Source organism: Clupea harengus, chromosome 10 (assembly GCF_900700415.2).
Source record: "Clupea harengus chromosome 10, Ch_v2.0.2, whole genome shotgun sequence".
Lineage (NCBI taxonomy): Eukaryota > Metazoa > Chordata > Actinopteri > Clupeiformes > Clupeidae > Clupea > Clupea harengus.
The window spans coordinates 6,465,786-6,483,669 of record NC_045161.1 but is presented as its reverse complement, the minus strand read 5'-3'; the positions used below and the strand labels follow the sequence as shown (position 1 = coordinate 6,483,669).

Below are 17,884 nucleotides of genomic sequence, written 5' to 3'. Positions count from 1 at the left end.
AGACTCAACCAAGTTTGGGTTGCAACACTGGATACATTCACTACGCCTGGTGTTGGGAAGTTAATGTCAGGAAGTTGTATGGCTGGTATTCAATATCAAAACACGTAACAGGAGCCATATGGGATTACTCATAAAACTAAGAATACTAATACTCATGAAACTAGGAAGTAAAGAAGATATTGGTTGCGTAGAAAGTTCAGGTTTTTATTTATTCGATACAAAACTTTTTTTCCCCCACCCACAGTGTGATTAAGGTGATATAACACATACAAAATAATTTGATCTGTGGATAAAAAGTGCTTGGTAATTGCCCTTCCGGACATAATGCATTACACGGCACAGATCAAAATATTACTATCGGAGAAGTATCTTCCCTCTTCCAATGCAGTTGTAGAAACCCTTGGTGCCATCAGGGCCAATTGGCTGACGCACCACCTCCACGATGCTGATGGATTTCTTCAGGTGTCCAGGTGACACGGAATAACTTTTATCTGGAAAGAGGTTCTGAGCAGCAGTTTTTCGCCGCCGGACCCACGGGCTCCCCACAAAAACAGCACTATCCTGCGAATAATCACCAGAACACTTGTTCCTGCTGAAGGAGGAGCTGTTGTTGGAGTTAGGAGTGCTGACTAATTGTGGCGTTGCCAATGGAGAAGTGGCATGGCTGCTGGAGAACAGCTTGCGTGGCACAAGGGGACTTCCAATCGGACTACACAGGGGCTCCCTGTAGGGGTCATTCCGGCAGGAGGACACAAGAGGGATGGCAAGGGGACTGCCATACAGGGCCTGGGGGCGGTTGACCCTCCGGTTAGGACGGGGGGAGGGTGGGGCAAAATCGGATTCTGAGGAGCTGTAGAGCACAGAGTCCTCCAGGGTGTAGGGGTAACGCTTAGCCTTGCGGCTGGGCTTTTTACTACAGGCGTGTTTCACGCATTCCTCAGATGACTCTTCGCCGCCGCCATCCTGGGCCGAAGTAGGTTTACGCGTGCCACGGCTGCCCAGGAGCACCACTCGCACACCCTTGCGCCCCTGCTGCTCCTCGGACTGCAGGGCCTTGTAAGCCCTGCGAGCTCCATCCAGATACTCATACTCCACCACGGCGCACATCTTACGGCCCAGCTCGGTATGCTTCTTGGCAAACCTCTTCAGCTCTGCTGGCAACTCCTTTCCTGGACGCAGGATCCTGAGGGAGGAGATGGTGCCATGGACACTGAAAAGACGCATGGCTATCTCCATGAGGTCTTGCTGCTCCAGGCCAGGGGATGTATTCTCTTCCTCCTCGGTGGAACTGCCCAGCAAATTCCAAGCCAGCAGCAGCTTACTTGTTGGAATGCACAGAAGCCAGTCAGGTACAGGAGTTTTGCGTCGCACTTTGGTGCTCTCCTCATTTACCTCTAGTTTCTCAGAGATGCGAGCGGCAGCCAGTGTGGTGCGCCAGTCACGTGTCAACTCCCGGATCTAGAGGACATACAATATAAATGTAATATCTACAATTTCAGGCTGCCTTTTTACATGGTCAGACATAGCAATAATTATTATTCAAATGACTACAGTGTCTAGTAGTATTTCAAATACAAGACAAATAACCCCAGCATCAGGATGAGCCCAAAAACATTTTGAAACAGGTCATACCTTTTTAAAGGATGTTAGCAACTTAAGGCTCACATAGCCCATCTTGTTCCTTTGCACATGTTTCAACAAGAAGGCATCTTCAGCCAGATTTTCATTAGACAGGTAACTTTCCAACTGAATAGTTATGCTCTGTCTCAGTTCAGCAACTGGTGGACTCCAGGCATCTCCCTCCAAGCAGTCCTCCTCAAACACATCAGTCAACTCTGCAGAGCTCCTTTTTTAAGCAAATGGAAAAAAGATATCCAAGTTTCATTAAGCAATCTACCAAATGTCTCTCCGCGATGCTCATGACATTCATTTCTCATTCGTCTGATTGATACAAATCTTTGAATTATAATTTACCCGTCAAAACTGTCATTCAACCCGTCATCAGTACAAGGGAATGGGTGTTTAGATTCCGGGGACTGCTGTGAAGTACAATCTTCGCACTGAAAGATGTCCGTGTAGGTGGGCGAGGACATGCTAAAGAAAAGTCACATACAATCAATTAATTAATTTTCCATGAATAATTTACAATTCTTCGAATTAACTCCCTTCAATTTCTGAACAAATACAATGCAACACATAAAGAGATAGGCCTACCTGCTGCTTTAGGACGATTTCCCTCTGTCACCGCACCTGTGTGTTTGGCATGTTAATTAGAAATCGAATCAGAACGTCATGATTGCTAAACAATTGCAGGTGATGTAACAATAGAGGAGATCACGTGTTCTATTGGAAGCCGAGGCACGGTGTTAAAAGTGAATTCCTTTAGTGCTTTCATTAGACCACACTTTTCTGGTTTTATTTAAATGCACGGAGAAATTTTTATTTCGGCCATGACCATGGTTGGTGTACCTCTCCATATCAAATAGGGGAGAGACGGGACGATGCAATAGTTGTATAGAGATCGTATGAGACTGAAAGCCAGTCTGTCCTCTGGCAAATACAGTTGCATTAACAGACCTGGACAAAACCATTTAGGTATAATCTGAGCAAAAGTGGAATAACCGCATGTTAGTTTCGTCTCTCCTCGTCGGGACGATTGTAACATACAGGACAAAAGTTAAAAGAAACAATTAAAATCATGAAATCCTCCGGACTACACCATATTTTAGTGTATGTCTGTAATCATAGCCTTTGTCATCATCAAGCGTGTCTTGCAGTTATGGAAATATGATGCGCTACGGATGATTTTGCCTTATAAATAGATATAATAGAATAGTATTTTTTTTATCATGAATCATGTTACCGGTATTTAGTTGTGTTTATTTCTGAGTCAAAACGTTGAACATAGGTGCCCATTATGACCTTAGCCCAGATGTCTCCATAAATCCCCCTAACTGATACGCCCAATTTGTCATACTAAAACTGCTCTTCCGTTTCTCACTTCCACGAATCAAAGTATAAACATAGATATTGATGCAGTTTTTTTTAGAATATCTGGGGGTTCTGCAATTTGCCATTATAGCCTAGCTTGTATTGCGTGTAAACAAGCATGCTACAAGAACGTCTGGGATTGTCAATATCACTAAATAATCTACAGAATAAAGTTGAACCTTTACATGAAAACCAAAATTTCAAACTAGAAATAAAACCAACTGCTAATTAAATTTGTATAGATGTTTGGCAGATGGATGAAGGTTAAAATGCCTTATGTTTTGACCCAATGATGTATGTCCATAATCGTTGAATTGAAGTTGGAGTATACTTTCGTCCCAGCTCTCTCCTAGTGCGTGTTGCAAGCTCGAGAGCTTCCTTAACAAGAGGCTGGCTTATGATAGTTGAGAAATGTAAGTCAGTCATCAGTCACAATTCAGACACCATAACTCAGTCCTCAACAAATGCATCAACTACAAATCAGGGGAAATTATTTCGTTGTGGAATTGTCTGAATGTCCACAGAGGCACCATGGTCCATGTTGTACCATGCTGACTCATCACAAGCCAACTCAGTGGGCCCTATGCTAATTATGCACAGAATGGCTATCATACATTTTGTTATGCACAATGTATATTTATTTTTTCATATGTTAAAGTTATAAAATTATATATATATGTTTTGTAAGTCACGTTTGATAAAAACACCTGCTAAATACATAGCCATGATAATGTTCCCCATTTGAAAGATGCTGCCTAGCCTGTAATTCGGGCATGCAAACATCACTGAAATAAATGGAATCTTCCCCTGCCCTCAAACAGTACACTCTGTGACCCTGAGATCTTTACATGATGGAGATCATTTCGAAACACTGTTAATGACTTCAGAATATACTAATCAAGTGTCTTGTATTAGTATATACCTTGTATGAATCATGTGCTTATGTAAGCAGGGGCATGGCTTTTCTGTGTTTCTGTGTGTGTGTAACTTAGATTATTAGGTGCCACTTAGTCTGCATATGTGCAAGAGCATGTTTGGGTGAGCTCAGTGGTGACAGGGTTGAAATGTGCTTTCTCGACCCTGGGAAGAACAGACATCCTTGGGAGACAAGAAGCTCAGTCAAGGACCTAGAATGACTGAGATGTTAAACATTTATGGCGTCAGCATTAGATAAACGTCTATCTATATAAACCTTGTGCGATGTGTTTAATATTGCTTCTCTCTCGCCTGCTGCAGTCTGGGAGTAAGCCCGGGGTCCCTCTCTCTCTGAGTGCTTCTCTCCGAGTGGGGTGAGCCCAACATGCTTGTTGTTGTTGTTGTTGTTTAATAAGTATACTTATATGCAACTCCAGCACTGTGACAGACAGACACCAGAAGAGACACATCAGACATTCCCGACTTCCTTCATGAAGAATGCAATGCATCAAACAAGTTCAATGAATATTCATCATTATGTGTAACACAAAAGGAGCCAGCAGCATTAAGTCTTGTAATAAAGAGGGATTTTTTCGCTTTCTATATAATGGTGGCTGCTTAGTGGCAGAATTTGTATTTTGGGGAGATTTATCTCTTCAAATTGCGCCACAGTCAAAAGGGAGGTCTGTTGTTAACATCTTAGGGAAAGTTATTTAATAAAATGTACACAAACTGGAGATTTTCTAATCAATAAGTTGTTTAAATATTTGCAAATAATGAAGTTTTACAATTGTACAGACTTGTATTAGGTGCAAATTAGCCAGAAAACCAATTCCTGGAACCCTAGTCTAACACACTGCTATTAAACGTTTTAATATAACAAAATGTTAGTGTTGTATAGACAATGGCAAGACTTTTTTCCTAAGACCACTTTTGGAATCTTTTCATATCTGTCTAAGGGAAACAAGCAAAAAAACCTTCAGCTTGGGATATTTGTGCTTTTGAGTTGTCTTTGCAGGGCAAAGTGATCAAGCTCTATTGGGTACTAAATATTATCTTTCAGCCTACACAGTTTGCAAGATGTCAGTGATCAAGTTAGTCAAGTCAAGGAGACATTGTGCCCTTTAGTTACTATTGCTGAAAGTTGTTGATTTGGAAACAGACACCTCCCTTGTCTCTGATCTTTTGATTGCTCTTTTCAGCATAAACGTCCTTCGGTCTTTTGTCATGTGGATAGGACATATACTTTTCTCTCCCTCAACAAAATGTGTCTAGCTTTCAGTCTGCAGTAATTCTAATAAAAACGTCATTAACAACTGGCCAACAAAGCATTGTCAAAGCACATAGGTAAAAACTCGTGAAAACAGTGGGAGGAGATTTGATGACGCAATCAAACTTTGCCGGAAGATGCGCATGTCTCTAGAAAACTCCATAGCAAACATGGCGACTTACATGAGGATGTTGGGAGCGTTAAAACAATCCTACAGAAGTGGGATTACTCCATTTAAAAATTGTCCAGGTTCAGCGGGACAAGTCCTCAGGAGTAGCAATGGAGGAGATACACTCATAACGTCAAGCAAGGTCACGAATCGCTGTTATTCTACCTCAAGTTTCACATGGAAAACCTCCTTATGCAATGACTCCTTTGGTAACATCAGCTCATCAATGACAGGAGCGATACGCTATGGTAATATTAACAAATGGAGACGGATTGCAAGTGTGTTTGGCTATACCAAGGACATTACTGGACATGGTGGAGCTTCTGTCGGCTGTCAGCAGAGGAGGTACTTTTATGGAAACCGGGGTAGCGGATTTTCAGGAGAAGATGGATCCGAAACCGGTGGTTCAGGAGGGGATGAAGCTAGTGGTGACGGTGGGGCAGGTTATAGTAATCCGCAAATGACTGCCCTTACAACCATGATGGTGCCAGAGGTTTTCCCTAATGTACCCCTTATCGCCGTCAGTAGAAACCCAGTTTTCCCTCGATTCATCAAAATTATTGAGGTAAAACTTCGCTTTAATAGAATGGAAATACAATGGAGATACAGTTTTGAAAATAGATGTCATTATAACATTACATACATATACAGTCATATACATTTCGATGCAGTGGGAGAGGTGTGTTGTAACAGGCAGTTTGCACCTAAACAGCGCTTGCTGCCGATTACATCATCCGCTGCTTTAAGCCGGAGCACGAGCACTGCACATTTCCAGGAGTTTAATGCATAATTGTAGTCTAACAAGTGTGGCCTGTTATACCAACTCAGTAATTGTGTACAGTTATTTTACAGTAACTGTTTTTCACAGTTTGTACAGTTTTCTGTAGCTCTGTATACTTCTTTTTGTTTTGTATAAATGGTAACTGCAGTCTGGATAGCCCTCATACGGTTAAACAGTACTATTTTGGTTTTTAGAATTGAAAGTTTGGGGGGTTGTATGCCTTTAAAGAAGAACGCAGTCTCGAGGCATAAACACTGCATTTCTATCTGTTTTGGTTACGATTTCCTCTTAGGTGAAGAATAAACCCCTAATGGACCTTTTGAGACGAAAAGTGAGGTTGGCTCAACCTTATGCTGGTGTTTTTCTAAAGAAAGATGACAGGTAAGGACCCCTTGGATCCTCTAAAACACCCTAACTATTATCACCTGTTCTCTAATGCCCACAGTGCTGTCTAACATCTCTACCATTTCATCTCTTGAATTAGCAATGAGGTAGACGTTGTGGAAAGCTTGGATGCCATCTACAGCACTGGCACTTTTGTGCAAATACACGAGATGCAGGACCTTGGAGACAAACTCCGTATGATTGTCATGGGGCACAGACGGTAATTCCTCTATTGCATGTTCTTTTACATGTAAAACATTCATGCCACTGCAGTTTTGTGTCGTTTTTGAGCTGACACAATTTGAACGAATTTCAGTACCCATAAGCATAACGTTTTATGTGGTCAAGCAAATCAACCAAATGTCTAAATTTCCGTATGATAAAATCAATGTAATAATCTGACGACTTGAATTGAAAAAGTATGTATTTTTATATAATTGAGTAAAAGGAATGAGTTGAATCATTTGTCATTAATTATCCTAGTAAAACTTTAATGGCAAGTGTTAAATATTCTGTATCTTTGCTAGAGTTCGTATTAACAAGCAACTGGATGTGGAGCCAGATGAACCTCCATCTCCTGTGGAATCTGAGGGGGAGGGAGGCCAACTGAAGCCCCCACGTCGTAAGCCCAAACGCACGCGGAAGGAAGGCCCTCTTGCTGAGGCCATGGAGGACACTGTGAAGGATGCAGACCTGACTGTGGAGCCTGTGCCACTGCCTAACACCTCCAATGATATCCTCATGGTGGAGGTAGACAATGTCGTGCACGAGGAGTTCCAGACCACGGAAGAAGTCAAGGTACTGGCCTTTCCTCAGATGATATTGTATAATAGCTTTAATCTTTCCTCAGATGATATTGTATAATTGCTTTAATTGACACATTTTAGGCCTTCATACCAGCTCTTAATTCTCATCATGTAAGAGTTACAAACTGATTGAAATCTTTATGTTCCTGTTTAGGCATTAACTGCAGAAATAGTCAAGACTATTCGAGATATCATTGCTTTGAATCCTCTATACAGGTGTGTAAAAAGATCTTTATATGTGCCATTTGTGTCTGTTTTTAAATACATACATTTCAATTTTCAAATGTTCAATATTGCTGTTCTATGGAGTTAATTATATCATTTGGTCTTTAGAGAGTCTGTGCTGCAGATGATGCAGGCTGGACAGAGAGTGGTTGATAATCCCATCTACCTGAGTGACATGGGTGCAGCTCTCACTGGGGCAGAGTCACACGAGCTTCAGGATGTTCTGGAGGAGACCAATGTGAGTGGTCATTAAAGGTGCATTGTGTAGGGTTTAGTGACATCTAGAGGTGAGGTTGCAGATTGCAACCAACTGAATTCCCCTCCGTCACCCCCACCTTTCCAAGCAAGCAGGATAACCTATGGTGGCTGTCAGTTGCCATGCAAAAGGCCTTCTCTAGAGCAAGTGTTATGGTTTGTCCGTTCTGGGCTACTGTAGAAACATTGCGGTGCAACATGGTGGACTCCGTGGAAGAGGACCCACTCCCTATGTAGATATGAAGGGCTCATTCTAAGCTAATGAAAACAACGGTGTGTAATTACATGAGATTGCACACTAATGAAAACATAATTATGAATACTATATTCCATTTTTACAAATAGATCTCCCTAAATCCTACACATTTTCCACAGTGGGCATCCCAACCATATCCCACAGGGACCCGGGTTTGAATCCGACCAGCGGTCAAGTGTAGATTTTTAGAAATTAACATGAGGCTGCTGGAAGGATTTAGTGTAGAACTAGATCTTTCACATTTACATGTTGTAAATGAAGAAACGTGTCTGTAAATAACACTGCTTTATCTATTGTGCAGATCCCCAAACGTCTGTACAAGGCACTGTCTCTGTTAAAGAAAGAATATGAGCTCAGCAAGCTACAGCAACGCCTGGGAAGGGAGGTAAGTGTCCCATTTTCATGTTATGTCCTTCAGCCTGACATTGACCTTGGCATGGCTATCAAATCATCCGCATGTTTGTTTGTAACATGAGGATGCTCTAATTATTCGTGACATTTTACACAAGTAGTGATGAATTGTAAATGACAGACATGAAACAGTTGGAGTTGGTGGAGAGTGGGAATCCCAACAGCTATTATTTGTGTTGGGTAAAGTCATTATTTTGTGTCCAGCTGAAATTACACAATGTTTTGTTCCTGTTTCATAGGTTGAGGAGAAGATCAAGCTGACCCACAGGAAGTACCTTCTACAGGAGCAGCTGAAGATCATTAAGAAGGAACTCGGCCTGGAAAAAGAAGACAAAGACGCCATTGAGGAGAAGTTCAGGGAGCGACTGAAGGAAAGAGTGGTGCCACAGCACGTTATGGATGTAATCAACGAAGAGTTAAACAAGCTTGGCCTGCTTGATAATCATTCCTCTGAGTTCAAGTTAGTCTTTTTTTTAAACTATTTGTATTTTACTGTTGTGGAATTACTTGCTGCAAACTGACTGTAAAGAAACTAGCTGTTGTTGTTGTTCTGCATGGTGTTATCTATAATGAGTTACATTATGATGATGACGACATAGTGTTAGATATGTCCAATCACCTCTCTTGTCCTGTTGTAATTCTGCAGTGTTACACGTAACTATTTGGACTGGCTGACTTCCATGCCATGGGGAACCTATAGCACAGAAAATCTGGAGCTGGGCCGAGCAAAGGAAGTGCTTGAGGAAGATCATTATGGGATGGACGATGTGAAGAAACGTATTCTGGTGAGAAATTAGCAGAGTCAAATGAAGCCAGTTGAATTGAGTGTAAAAATGTGTGAAGTGAAAAATGTTTTATCCTCTTTAAAATTAGTTATCACTGTTTCAATTTTAAATAGTATTTTGGTATATTAAGTAATTGGTCTTATTTTATTCATTATGGACATTAATTTGTACCTTAGTGATTGATATATTTTGAAATGATATATTGATGGCATTCCTTTCTTTTATCAAACAGGAGTTCATTGCAGTGAGCCAGTTACGGGGCAGCACACAGGGAAAGATCCTGTGTTTCTACGGCCCCCCAGGTGTGGGAAAAACCAGTATTGCCCGGTCCATTGCCCGAGCACTAAACCGGGAATATTTCCGTTTCAGTGTGGGTGGTATGACTGATGTTGCAGAAATTAAAGGTCACAGGTGGGTCATATTCCCATCGCACCAGCAATTAATGACCGCTTCATTTCATTTCGTGCTGTTGAATAGCCTATAACAGCCCTTGTGATTTTGCAGGAGGACGTATGTGGGAGCTATGCCTGGAAAGATCATCCAGTGCTTAAAGAAGACTAAAACTGAAAATCCTCTGGTGCTAATTGATGAGGTATTTTAGTTGATATCACTACTTTAGTAGTGGGGTGATAGAGAAGTGTGCTTAGGGTTATAATGCATCGGGATGCTATAGAATATGTGTTTAACACAACGCTGTCTGTGTCAAATTTCTGATAGGTGGACAAAATTGGACGAGGTTACCAGGGTGACCCTTCGTCAGCCCTTCTGGAGCTTTTAGATCCAGAGCAGAATGCAAACTTTCTTGACCATTACCTTGATGTGGCTGTGGATTTGTCCAAGGTATCACATGTGCTCCATAATTCCTTAAACTAAAGATATTGCGGTATGTGCACCACAGTTCCTGTCATCACAACTGTCTTTCTTTCTTATCTAGGTTCTATTTATTTGTACCGCCAATGTGACTGACACCATTCCAGAACCCCTGAGAGATCGTATGGAAATGATCAATGTGTCTGGATATGTAGCCCAGGAAAAACTAGTCATAGCAGAGGTAATATTTCTCCCACGACATGCTGGGCGTCAATGGCAAATTATTGAATGACTATGAGGATTTTAAGACCGTCCAGAAATGTGGAGCTTGAATTACAGATACCTTCTTGTTCACTCAAACGCAGAGATACCTGGTGCCTCAGCTACGAACCCTTTGTGGACTGGATGAGCAGAAAACTGAAATCTCCTCTGAGGCTTTGAAAGTTCTCATAAGGCAGTATTGTAGAGAAAGTGGGGTCAGGAACCTTCAGAAGCAAGTGGAGAAGGTAATATCAACGCAGTAGCATATAAGAAAAATAAAACATTCCATTAACTGTACATTAATATACACTTGGTTATCATAATACAAAGCTGATTTCTATTTCTGTACCTCTGCTTTAAGGTTTTCCGCAAAGTTGCCTTCCGCATTGTAAATGGCGAGGAGAGCGCAGTGAAGGTCACACCTGAAATTCTGCAGGACTACGTTGGTAAACCCATCTTCACTGTAGATCGAATGTATGATGTCACCCCTCCGGGCGTTGTCATGGGATTGGCCTGGACGGCTATGGGTAAGAAAGCATAATGTGATGTATACAACACAGGTAGTCAACAATTAGGTAGTCTTCACCAACAGTTTAACACTCGTGAACAAAAAAGGGAGGCATTAAAGTAACTGAAGAACAAAATAAAAATCATTGGTTTGACTGGGAAATGGTAAATTTTAAATAAATAGCTTTTATGGTTAGGGTATTTCTGAACTACTTTAACTTTTACTTACTTTTTTCTGTTCTAGTCATTGTTCTATTGCTCATTGTTCTACTCAGCAACTCACCTCCACCCTCGTGTCTCATTTATGTTCAGGTGGTTCCACACTCTTTATCGAAACCTCTCTGCGACGGCCTCGGGACCATTCAGGGACAGATGGACCAAAAGACGGATCCCTCGAGATGACTGGGCAGCTAGGCGATGTGATGAAGGAGAGTGTCAAAATTGCCTATACCTTTGCTCGCTCCTTCCTCATGAAGCAGCTGCCTGAAAATGACGTTCTCATCAGCTCTCACTTACACCTTCACGTCCCAGAGGTATGACTCAGTTCAGGCAAAACATCATTTTAATCATAAGGTTCACGTTACTGTCTTTGTATAAGCCCTTTTTAGCATTTTTACTTTTGTCATTAAAAACTATGTATAGCACCTTTTGAATACTTGAGCACCAATTTATTGTCTAATTTGTAAATACTTTGTATGGTACCTCCTGCTGTCGTTTTATGTTGTAAGTCTAAATCATGAAACATCTGTCTAGGGTGCTACTCCAAAAGATGGGCCAAGTGCTGGCTGCACCATAGTGACAGCCCTGCTGTCCTTGGCCACTAACACCCCAGCACGTCAGAATGTGGCCATGACTGGAGAGTTGTCCCTGACTGGCAAAATCCTCCCTGTGGGTGGAATCAAGGAGAAGACCATTGCTGTGAGTTGTACATGTACATTTACATTTAGTCGTTTAGCAGACGCTTTTATCCAAAGCGACGTACAAAGGAGAGATAATATTCAGTAGCTATGACTTTTAAAAGATTTTCTTCATGCTGCAGTACAAAGCTCTATTGTATCTGTCCTGACTAGGTGGTCGTCTTGCCAAAGTCGCTGCTCTGTGCTCCACCTTTTGTTTTCATGAGGATCACTGACCAAACTTAAATCATTTGCAGGCCAAGAGGGCTGGTGTGACCTGCATGTTACTGCCAGAGGAAAACAAGAAAGATTTCTCAGACCTTCCAGATTACATCACTGAAGGCCTGGAGGTGCATTTTGTAGAACATTATGAACAAATCTACAAGATCGTCTTCCCCGAACAGACTGACTGATGTTAAAAATGACTGGCAGTGTTTACACTGTTTTTTTTTTTTAAATCCAATGAACATATGCCATAACATCTCCCCCTGAAGTGCATCATTGCTGTTAGTTGAGGGGCCAATTCCCCATTATCAGTTTGTTTGAGACATGGGTTAAAAGGATGCTATCAGTTGTATGGACATGGATAGGGGCGTAGGCTGGCAGCTTAATTATCTTCAAGCCAGACAGTTGATCATGATATTGCTGCTACGCAGCCTTGACATACATCCCTCTTTATTTGACATATGTGTGTATGTTGTATACAATGATGGAACCTGATCAATATTCCAGATTTTTGAATTGTTGATTTCTGAATATGTGTTTCTTTTGCTTCTGAGTTAAAGCACTAATTTAAAGTGTGGTTTGGTTTATTTAAATACCCTTAAACTCATGTGGACAGTTGGTACAGCACAATGGTCGTATAGAATCACTGGGTTCTTGCTCCAACATTTCATTTAGTTTCCTCACATTGAGCTTCATGCCTTAACTATGAATTTAAATGTGTCCTTTGAAGTTGTTTTTGAAGGACCAATGGTAAATCTTAAGGCAAGACAAAAGCATTTCCCCAAAATATCTTTCATTTTGTTTACATATCTAGTCCCTGAAGTTGTGTAGTGATGCACTTAGAATTCAAGTTGCATAGAGATTACACTTTCACTTTGATTTGCAGAAGTGCACTGCTGAATTGTCATTTGTTAATATTCTACATCGAGGTTTATGAACTGGAGATACAGCATCCATCCTCATATCAGACTGATGTAAGGTTAGTAGCCAACACTGCATTTCAATTTCCCATGGGGTTTGCCACTTTAGAGGCCTACTTACCCACAAACCAATTTGGGTTTTGCCATCCGTTCAAATGATTTTCAATTTCAGAAATGGTCTAGGTATAATAGTCTGGCCTCTATTGTGTAAATCACTAAATCCACAATTATGTCCTGGCTCAATACTCAGTCCTTTTCAGATATATATACACACTTTTGTGATTCACATCCCTAACCGTCCTGAGCATCCATGCCAAAGTTTAACAGCACTATTTCAAGCTGATGCGTCGGTGTCTTTAACCCACACTTCAGTAATGGACTTCCTCCAAGAACCACAGCATCTTGCAAGCCTGGCCTGAACATCATGGTGTACACAGAGCATGTACACCAACATTCCCTTCCACTGCACACTGTTCACCAGAATCAATCAATAAAAACACAATACTTCCATGACCACAATACAAATTGTCATTTATTAGGTTACTCCTTCTTGGCAGCAGCCTTTCTCATGGCGGCCAGGATGTTGCTCAGCTCTTCCCTCTTTCTCTTAGCGCGGATGTGAGTTCCCACCTGAAGAAAACAAGCACAAAGCTTGGTCATTACATGTGCCAGTAAAATCATTTAATAATATTTAGCAAAACCCTGACTGTGCACACATGACAAACTCCAGCAAAGCCCTGAGATACACAGATTTGACCATCTAAAAAAAAGGGGGGGGGGGGGGGGGGGGGGGGGGGGGGATTGTACCATAGCACTATGCAAAGTTTAACCACCATATCCCCAATTCCAACTTGGGAGCCTTGATTTAGTCAAAACCCTAGTCACACCCATATCCCATGCTTCTATATAATCAAATCCACAAACATTACAGCACTAGAGCATCCATGGTGAAAAAGGAGCTGGAAAGGTGGGGAAAACATACCCTTTTCTTAATGAACTTGAGGGCACGCTTATCCTTGGACACCTTCAACAACTCCATAGCACGCCTTTCGTAGGGGGCAAAGCCACACACCTCACGGATCATATCACGTACAAACTTGGCATGTTTGGTCAGTTGCTGAAAAACAATGTAAATAGCATCTCAGTAACATAGATTTCAGGCAGTAAGTAGTTTAGAGCAGCACCTTACACCATGACACTAACGGTAAACGATATAACCCTGAGTTATATACAAAGAAACACAATCTTACCCCTCTCCTGCGGCTGTGTTTGGTCTTGGCCACATTTTTAGTCACTGGGTGGCCTTTGTTAAGGCCCACTGCCATGGGATACCGAATTGCCATCTCTGTTTGAAAAGAATAAAAAGAGTTAGCTGGAACAAGTAACGTAACGTTAGTTCACACATTCAAGGCGGAGACGACGCGTTATCAAACTCAGCATCCTATACACTACCTGCTCTGAACACAAGTCGTGGTATAACCAATATATTGTTAATGACGTTAGCAAGGAGGCTAACGTCGCTTTTCCCTTGGTTCACATTTGACACAACGCACTCCATGCATTTCAAAGAAAATAGACATTAAATAGCATTTGTATAACATGGGGTTCAAATTATCATATTGATAAGACCGCTCCTCTCGTGTGGAAAGGGTCGAGAGAATGAAGACTTCAACGTCAGTGATACTCATTGTAATTTTCATTTGGCAGTGAAATACTCTGTATGTGGGTTTAGAAATGTGTCCCGGTTACTTTGATACAGGTTATGTACAAAAAGTATGTAAGATGTCAAAGATAAAGCTTAGATTCCAACTAATAGCGTAGCAATTACAGAATTCATACCTGCGTCTCTAATGGCGTCCAAAACCGGAAGGAACGTCTATTGGCGGAAGCTAGAAATTCTATTCAGGCACTTGAGGAATTTCTAAAGAAATACAAACAGCGCCATCTGTTGATCACAACAAAGCGAACGTTGGTGTGTGTGGATTTTTAATCGTATGAAAAGTCACTAGAAATTTGGAAATACAAATGAATTACAATCTAAAGCTCTGAAAATATCACGACTTGTCATATTCATTCATGGTACAAACTAAATAGCAGAAAGTGAGAAATGCACGTAACCCCCAAAACACTACAACTACCATGATGCCCTGTATGCCGTGTTTTGGTGGGGTACAGGAAGTACTGACGTCCTCCTGAAGCTCGCTCGATTTATTCGGGGTAGACGTTTCTGAATGAAAGACAGTCTTTGCCTGTAAAAGAACAACATGTTATCAATGGATATGGAAAAGCAACGGGGACGTAATGCATCTCTTGCTATAGCTGCCATAGTAGTCCTCGTGGGGATTCCTCTGTGGTGGAGAACAACAGAGACATATCGTGCTTGGCTGCCGATGTCACAAATCCGTGAACTGGATTCATTGCATCTCCACCTTACCGTGGAAGTGGAGGTGGTGTTTGCCCAGGGTACACTTACACCTGATCAACAAAAGAAGCTTCCACTGAGTCAGGTTCGTGAACAAGAGCACCACGCGGATACTGAAACAGATCTCAAGTATAGATATGAGACTAAATACCGAACAGCTACGATCATGGAGGAAGACGCCCTGAATCAGCCAAATGCTGCAGAGGCAGACAAGTCCTTGCACATCCTAAGTGAGAGTCCCTGTGGTTCGGTTGTTGTGTATGTTTTACCTGAATCTTCTACCATACTACCAGAGGGTGTGGGAGTATATGTGGGACTGAAAAGGACAGCACTGGTCAAATTTGAACTCAGAAAAGGAGGAGCAGCGTTGAAGGATGTTCTGTCTGCAATAGACCCTGAGGTGGAGCAGGTGGTCCAGACCATGTCCTTCAGCCACCAGGACATCATTGCAGCGCTTAGCAACCGCATCCGGCTGGCAAAGGTCAGCAGGGAAAGCCTAGTGGACAGTATGAGGGCCTTTAAGTCCAGTCCTGGCTATGAGATCACATTCAGTCTTCTAAATCCCAGTCCCCAATCCCACAGGCTACAATGGGACATTGAGGGTGCTGTGCAGCAATACATCCAACCTTTACTGGACAAGATGGCTGTTGTGGCAAATTTCTCTGTGGATTCTCAAATTCTGTACTATGCTGTTCTTGGAGTGAATCCTCGCTTTGACAAAACTGCGTCAGCCTACACACTCAGTGCCGACAGTCTTGCACACGTCATTAACCCAGTGGAAGCCAGGCTAGGCTCAAATGCAGCATCCTCCAACCCAGTGCTCAACTTCCTCCTCTATGTCCCAGACCCTCACCACTCCCCACTCTTCATCCGGGATCACAGGAAGCAGGAAGTGTCATCAAATGCATTCCACAGTCCTCGTTGGGGTGGCATTATGGTCTATAATGTGAATGATATGTACAGCAAAGACTCCACCTTCCCAGTTGACCTTAACATTGATATGAGTAAAGTGATGGGTGTTTTCTTGGCACAGCTTAGGCTCCTGTTAGGGGTTCAGCAGGTGCGTCCCCCCAAAGGCTTTGAACTCCAGGGCCCAGGCAGCGCAGGAGTAACTGACTGGGAGCTGGACCGGCTTCTGTGGAGCCGCAGTGTGGAGAATGTGGCTACAGCCAGTGCCACGATCACCTCTCTTTCCCAACTACTGGATGAAATTGGTAATATTGTCATCAATGACAACATTGCACAACAAGTACTCAATGCAGTGACATCTCTACAGGCAGCTATTGCTGAGCTAGAGGCTGGAAACTTGGCCTTTGCTTTGCAATACAGTAGAGAAGCCATTTTAGCATCTGAATGTGCCTTTTTTGACCCGTCATTGCTGCATCTCCTGTATTTCCCAGACGATCAGAAGTTTGCTATCTACATCCCCCTGTTCTTGCCAATGTGTGTCCCGATACTGCTCTCACTACTGAAGATTGTCAGTGAGATACGGCAGAGGAGGGCAGAGAAAAGTGCCAAAAAAGACTAACAACAGTCCGTCTCATTTAAGGACACACAACACTCACCGTTTGAACTGTACCCTCAGGTATTGCACTGAATGATGGGAGACACTGGAGCAGGGCCTAAACTGTTAGGTAAATGTTATTGACTCAGTAGCTAGTTATTGATAATTTATTTGAATTCTGTTTTGTTTAAATAAATAAATTGTATGCTGTGAAGTTAATGCGATACATGCCTTTTAATAAAACTTTTTGTTAAAGTATAGACCTATGTTAAGTGAATTCAGTATTACAAGTGAAAATACGAGCATGTAAATGAATACAGAGCAAACTATACCTATCCCACAATGTGGAACTCTTCTGATAGAAACAAACAAAAAAGAAATCACCAAAATGCAGCATATTTAACCATCTGCATGTGATAATACATTGCCTGTCACTGTTTTTCACATTAACTAACTAATATAGAGATTCAATAAAATGAATTGAACCCTCTTTACCGTTAAGACTTTCTGGTGAGGAGTATAATTAAATGAGAATATATTACACAGTCACATGGTCAAGACTAGTTTCCACTGCAGCAGAACATTTCCAGAACAGGCCATGCCCATCACTATGGCTGACTATCAGAAAATGTACTTTTCTCATACTTTACGCAGTTTCTCGTACATTCTCAGACTTACCACTGATCCATGGGGCATAACAGTTCACTTTTTTAGTGTCTTCACTGCATGAAACTGTCTCCCAGAAGACAAAAGGTCTATTCAAATTATTACATATTCATCTTTTGTCGAGAGTGGTGTATGAGTCATTTTTATGCTTAATTTTCTTTGCCATGTTATTCGGCTTGAACACAGTAGTAGATTTTAGGGATTCACAGACAATAGCCTTATATAGAGAGATTTTAGCCTTACTGAATAGTGATAGGCCTATTAATATAAGAGCAACCTTGCTAAGGAGAATAATTTGGACATACACTTTTGAGTTGAGAAAGTGATTATTCATTGCTAACAAAACTTAATACAGTTGAAATTACTGGCTAAGGGTTTCATCATTTTGAGTGCAACTGTAAACCTACTGATACATCTTTAGAGAT

General features: G+C 41.8%; 4 protein-coding genes across 4 annotated transcripts; 2 read left to right on the top strand and 2 right to left on the bottom strand.

The window, feature by feature from the left end:
- Positions 1 to 179: 179 nt before the first annotated feature.
- Positions 180 to 2,326, bottom strand: larp6b (La ribonucleoprotein 6, translational regulator b). Its single transcript, XM_012828386.2, has 4 exons — positions 2,215 to 2,326; positions 1,975 to 2,094; positions 1,633 to 1,846; positions 180 to 1,458 (listed from the first exon to the last, which is right to left on the bottom strand). The coding sequence occupies exons 2-4, from the start codon at positions 2,091 to 2,093 to the stop codon at positions 355 to 357; spliced, it is 1,437 nt and encodes a 478-aa protein (XP_012683840.1). The 5' UTR covers position 2,094; positions 2,215 to 2,326; the 3' UTR covers positions 180 to 354.
- Positions 2,327 to 5,316: 2,990 nt separating this feature from the next.
- lonp1 (lon peptidase 1, mitochondrial) lies at positions 5,317 to 13,386 on the top strand. The gene is made up of 18 exons (XM_012828398.3): positions 5,317 to 5,910; positions 6,419 to 6,507; positions 6,611 to 6,730; positions 7,038 to 7,308; positions 7,471 to 7,532; positions 7,650 to 7,779; positions 8,354 to 8,437; positions 8,703 to 8,923; positions 9,110 to 9,248; positions 9,481 to 9,659; positions 9,753 to 9,840; positions 9,966 to 10,088; positions 10,183 to 10,299; positions 10,424 to 10,564; positions 10,681 to 10,846; positions 11,139 to 11,359; positions 11,580 to 11,744; positions 11,980 to 13,386. The coding sequence occupies exons 1-18, from the start codon at positions 5,320 to 5,322 to the stop codon at positions 12,133 to 12,135; spliced, it is 3,063 nt and encodes a 1,020-aa protein (XP_012683852.2). The 5' UTR covers positions 5,317 to 5,319; the 3' UTR covers positions 12,136 to 13,386.
- Positions 13,382 to 14,830, bottom strand: rpl36 (ribosomal protein L36). Its single transcript, XM_012828325.3, has 4 exons — positions 14,707 to 14,830; positions 14,118 to 14,212; positions 13,850 to 13,984; positions 13,382 to 13,497 (listed from the first exon to the last, which is right to left on the bottom strand). Exons 2-4 carry the CDS (start codon positions 14,208 to 14,210, stop codon positions 13,408 to 13,410), a joined length of 318 nt encoding a protein of 105 aa, XP_012683779.1. The 5' UTR covers positions 14,211 to 14,212; positions 14,707 to 14,830; the 3' UTR covers positions 13,382 to 13,407.
- Positions 14,831 to 15,002: 172 nt separating this feature from the next.
- Positions 15,003 to 17,582, top strand: pigs (phosphatidylinositol glycan anchor biosynthesis, class S). The gene has a single exon (XM_012828402.3). The coding sequence runs from the start codon at positions 15,132 to 15,134 to the stop codon at positions 16,815 to 16,817; it is 1,686 nt and encodes a 561-aa protein (XP_012683856.1). The 5' UTR covers positions 15,003 to 15,131; the 3' UTR covers positions 16,818 to 17,582.
- Positions 17,583 to 17,884: the final 302 nt, after the last annotated feature.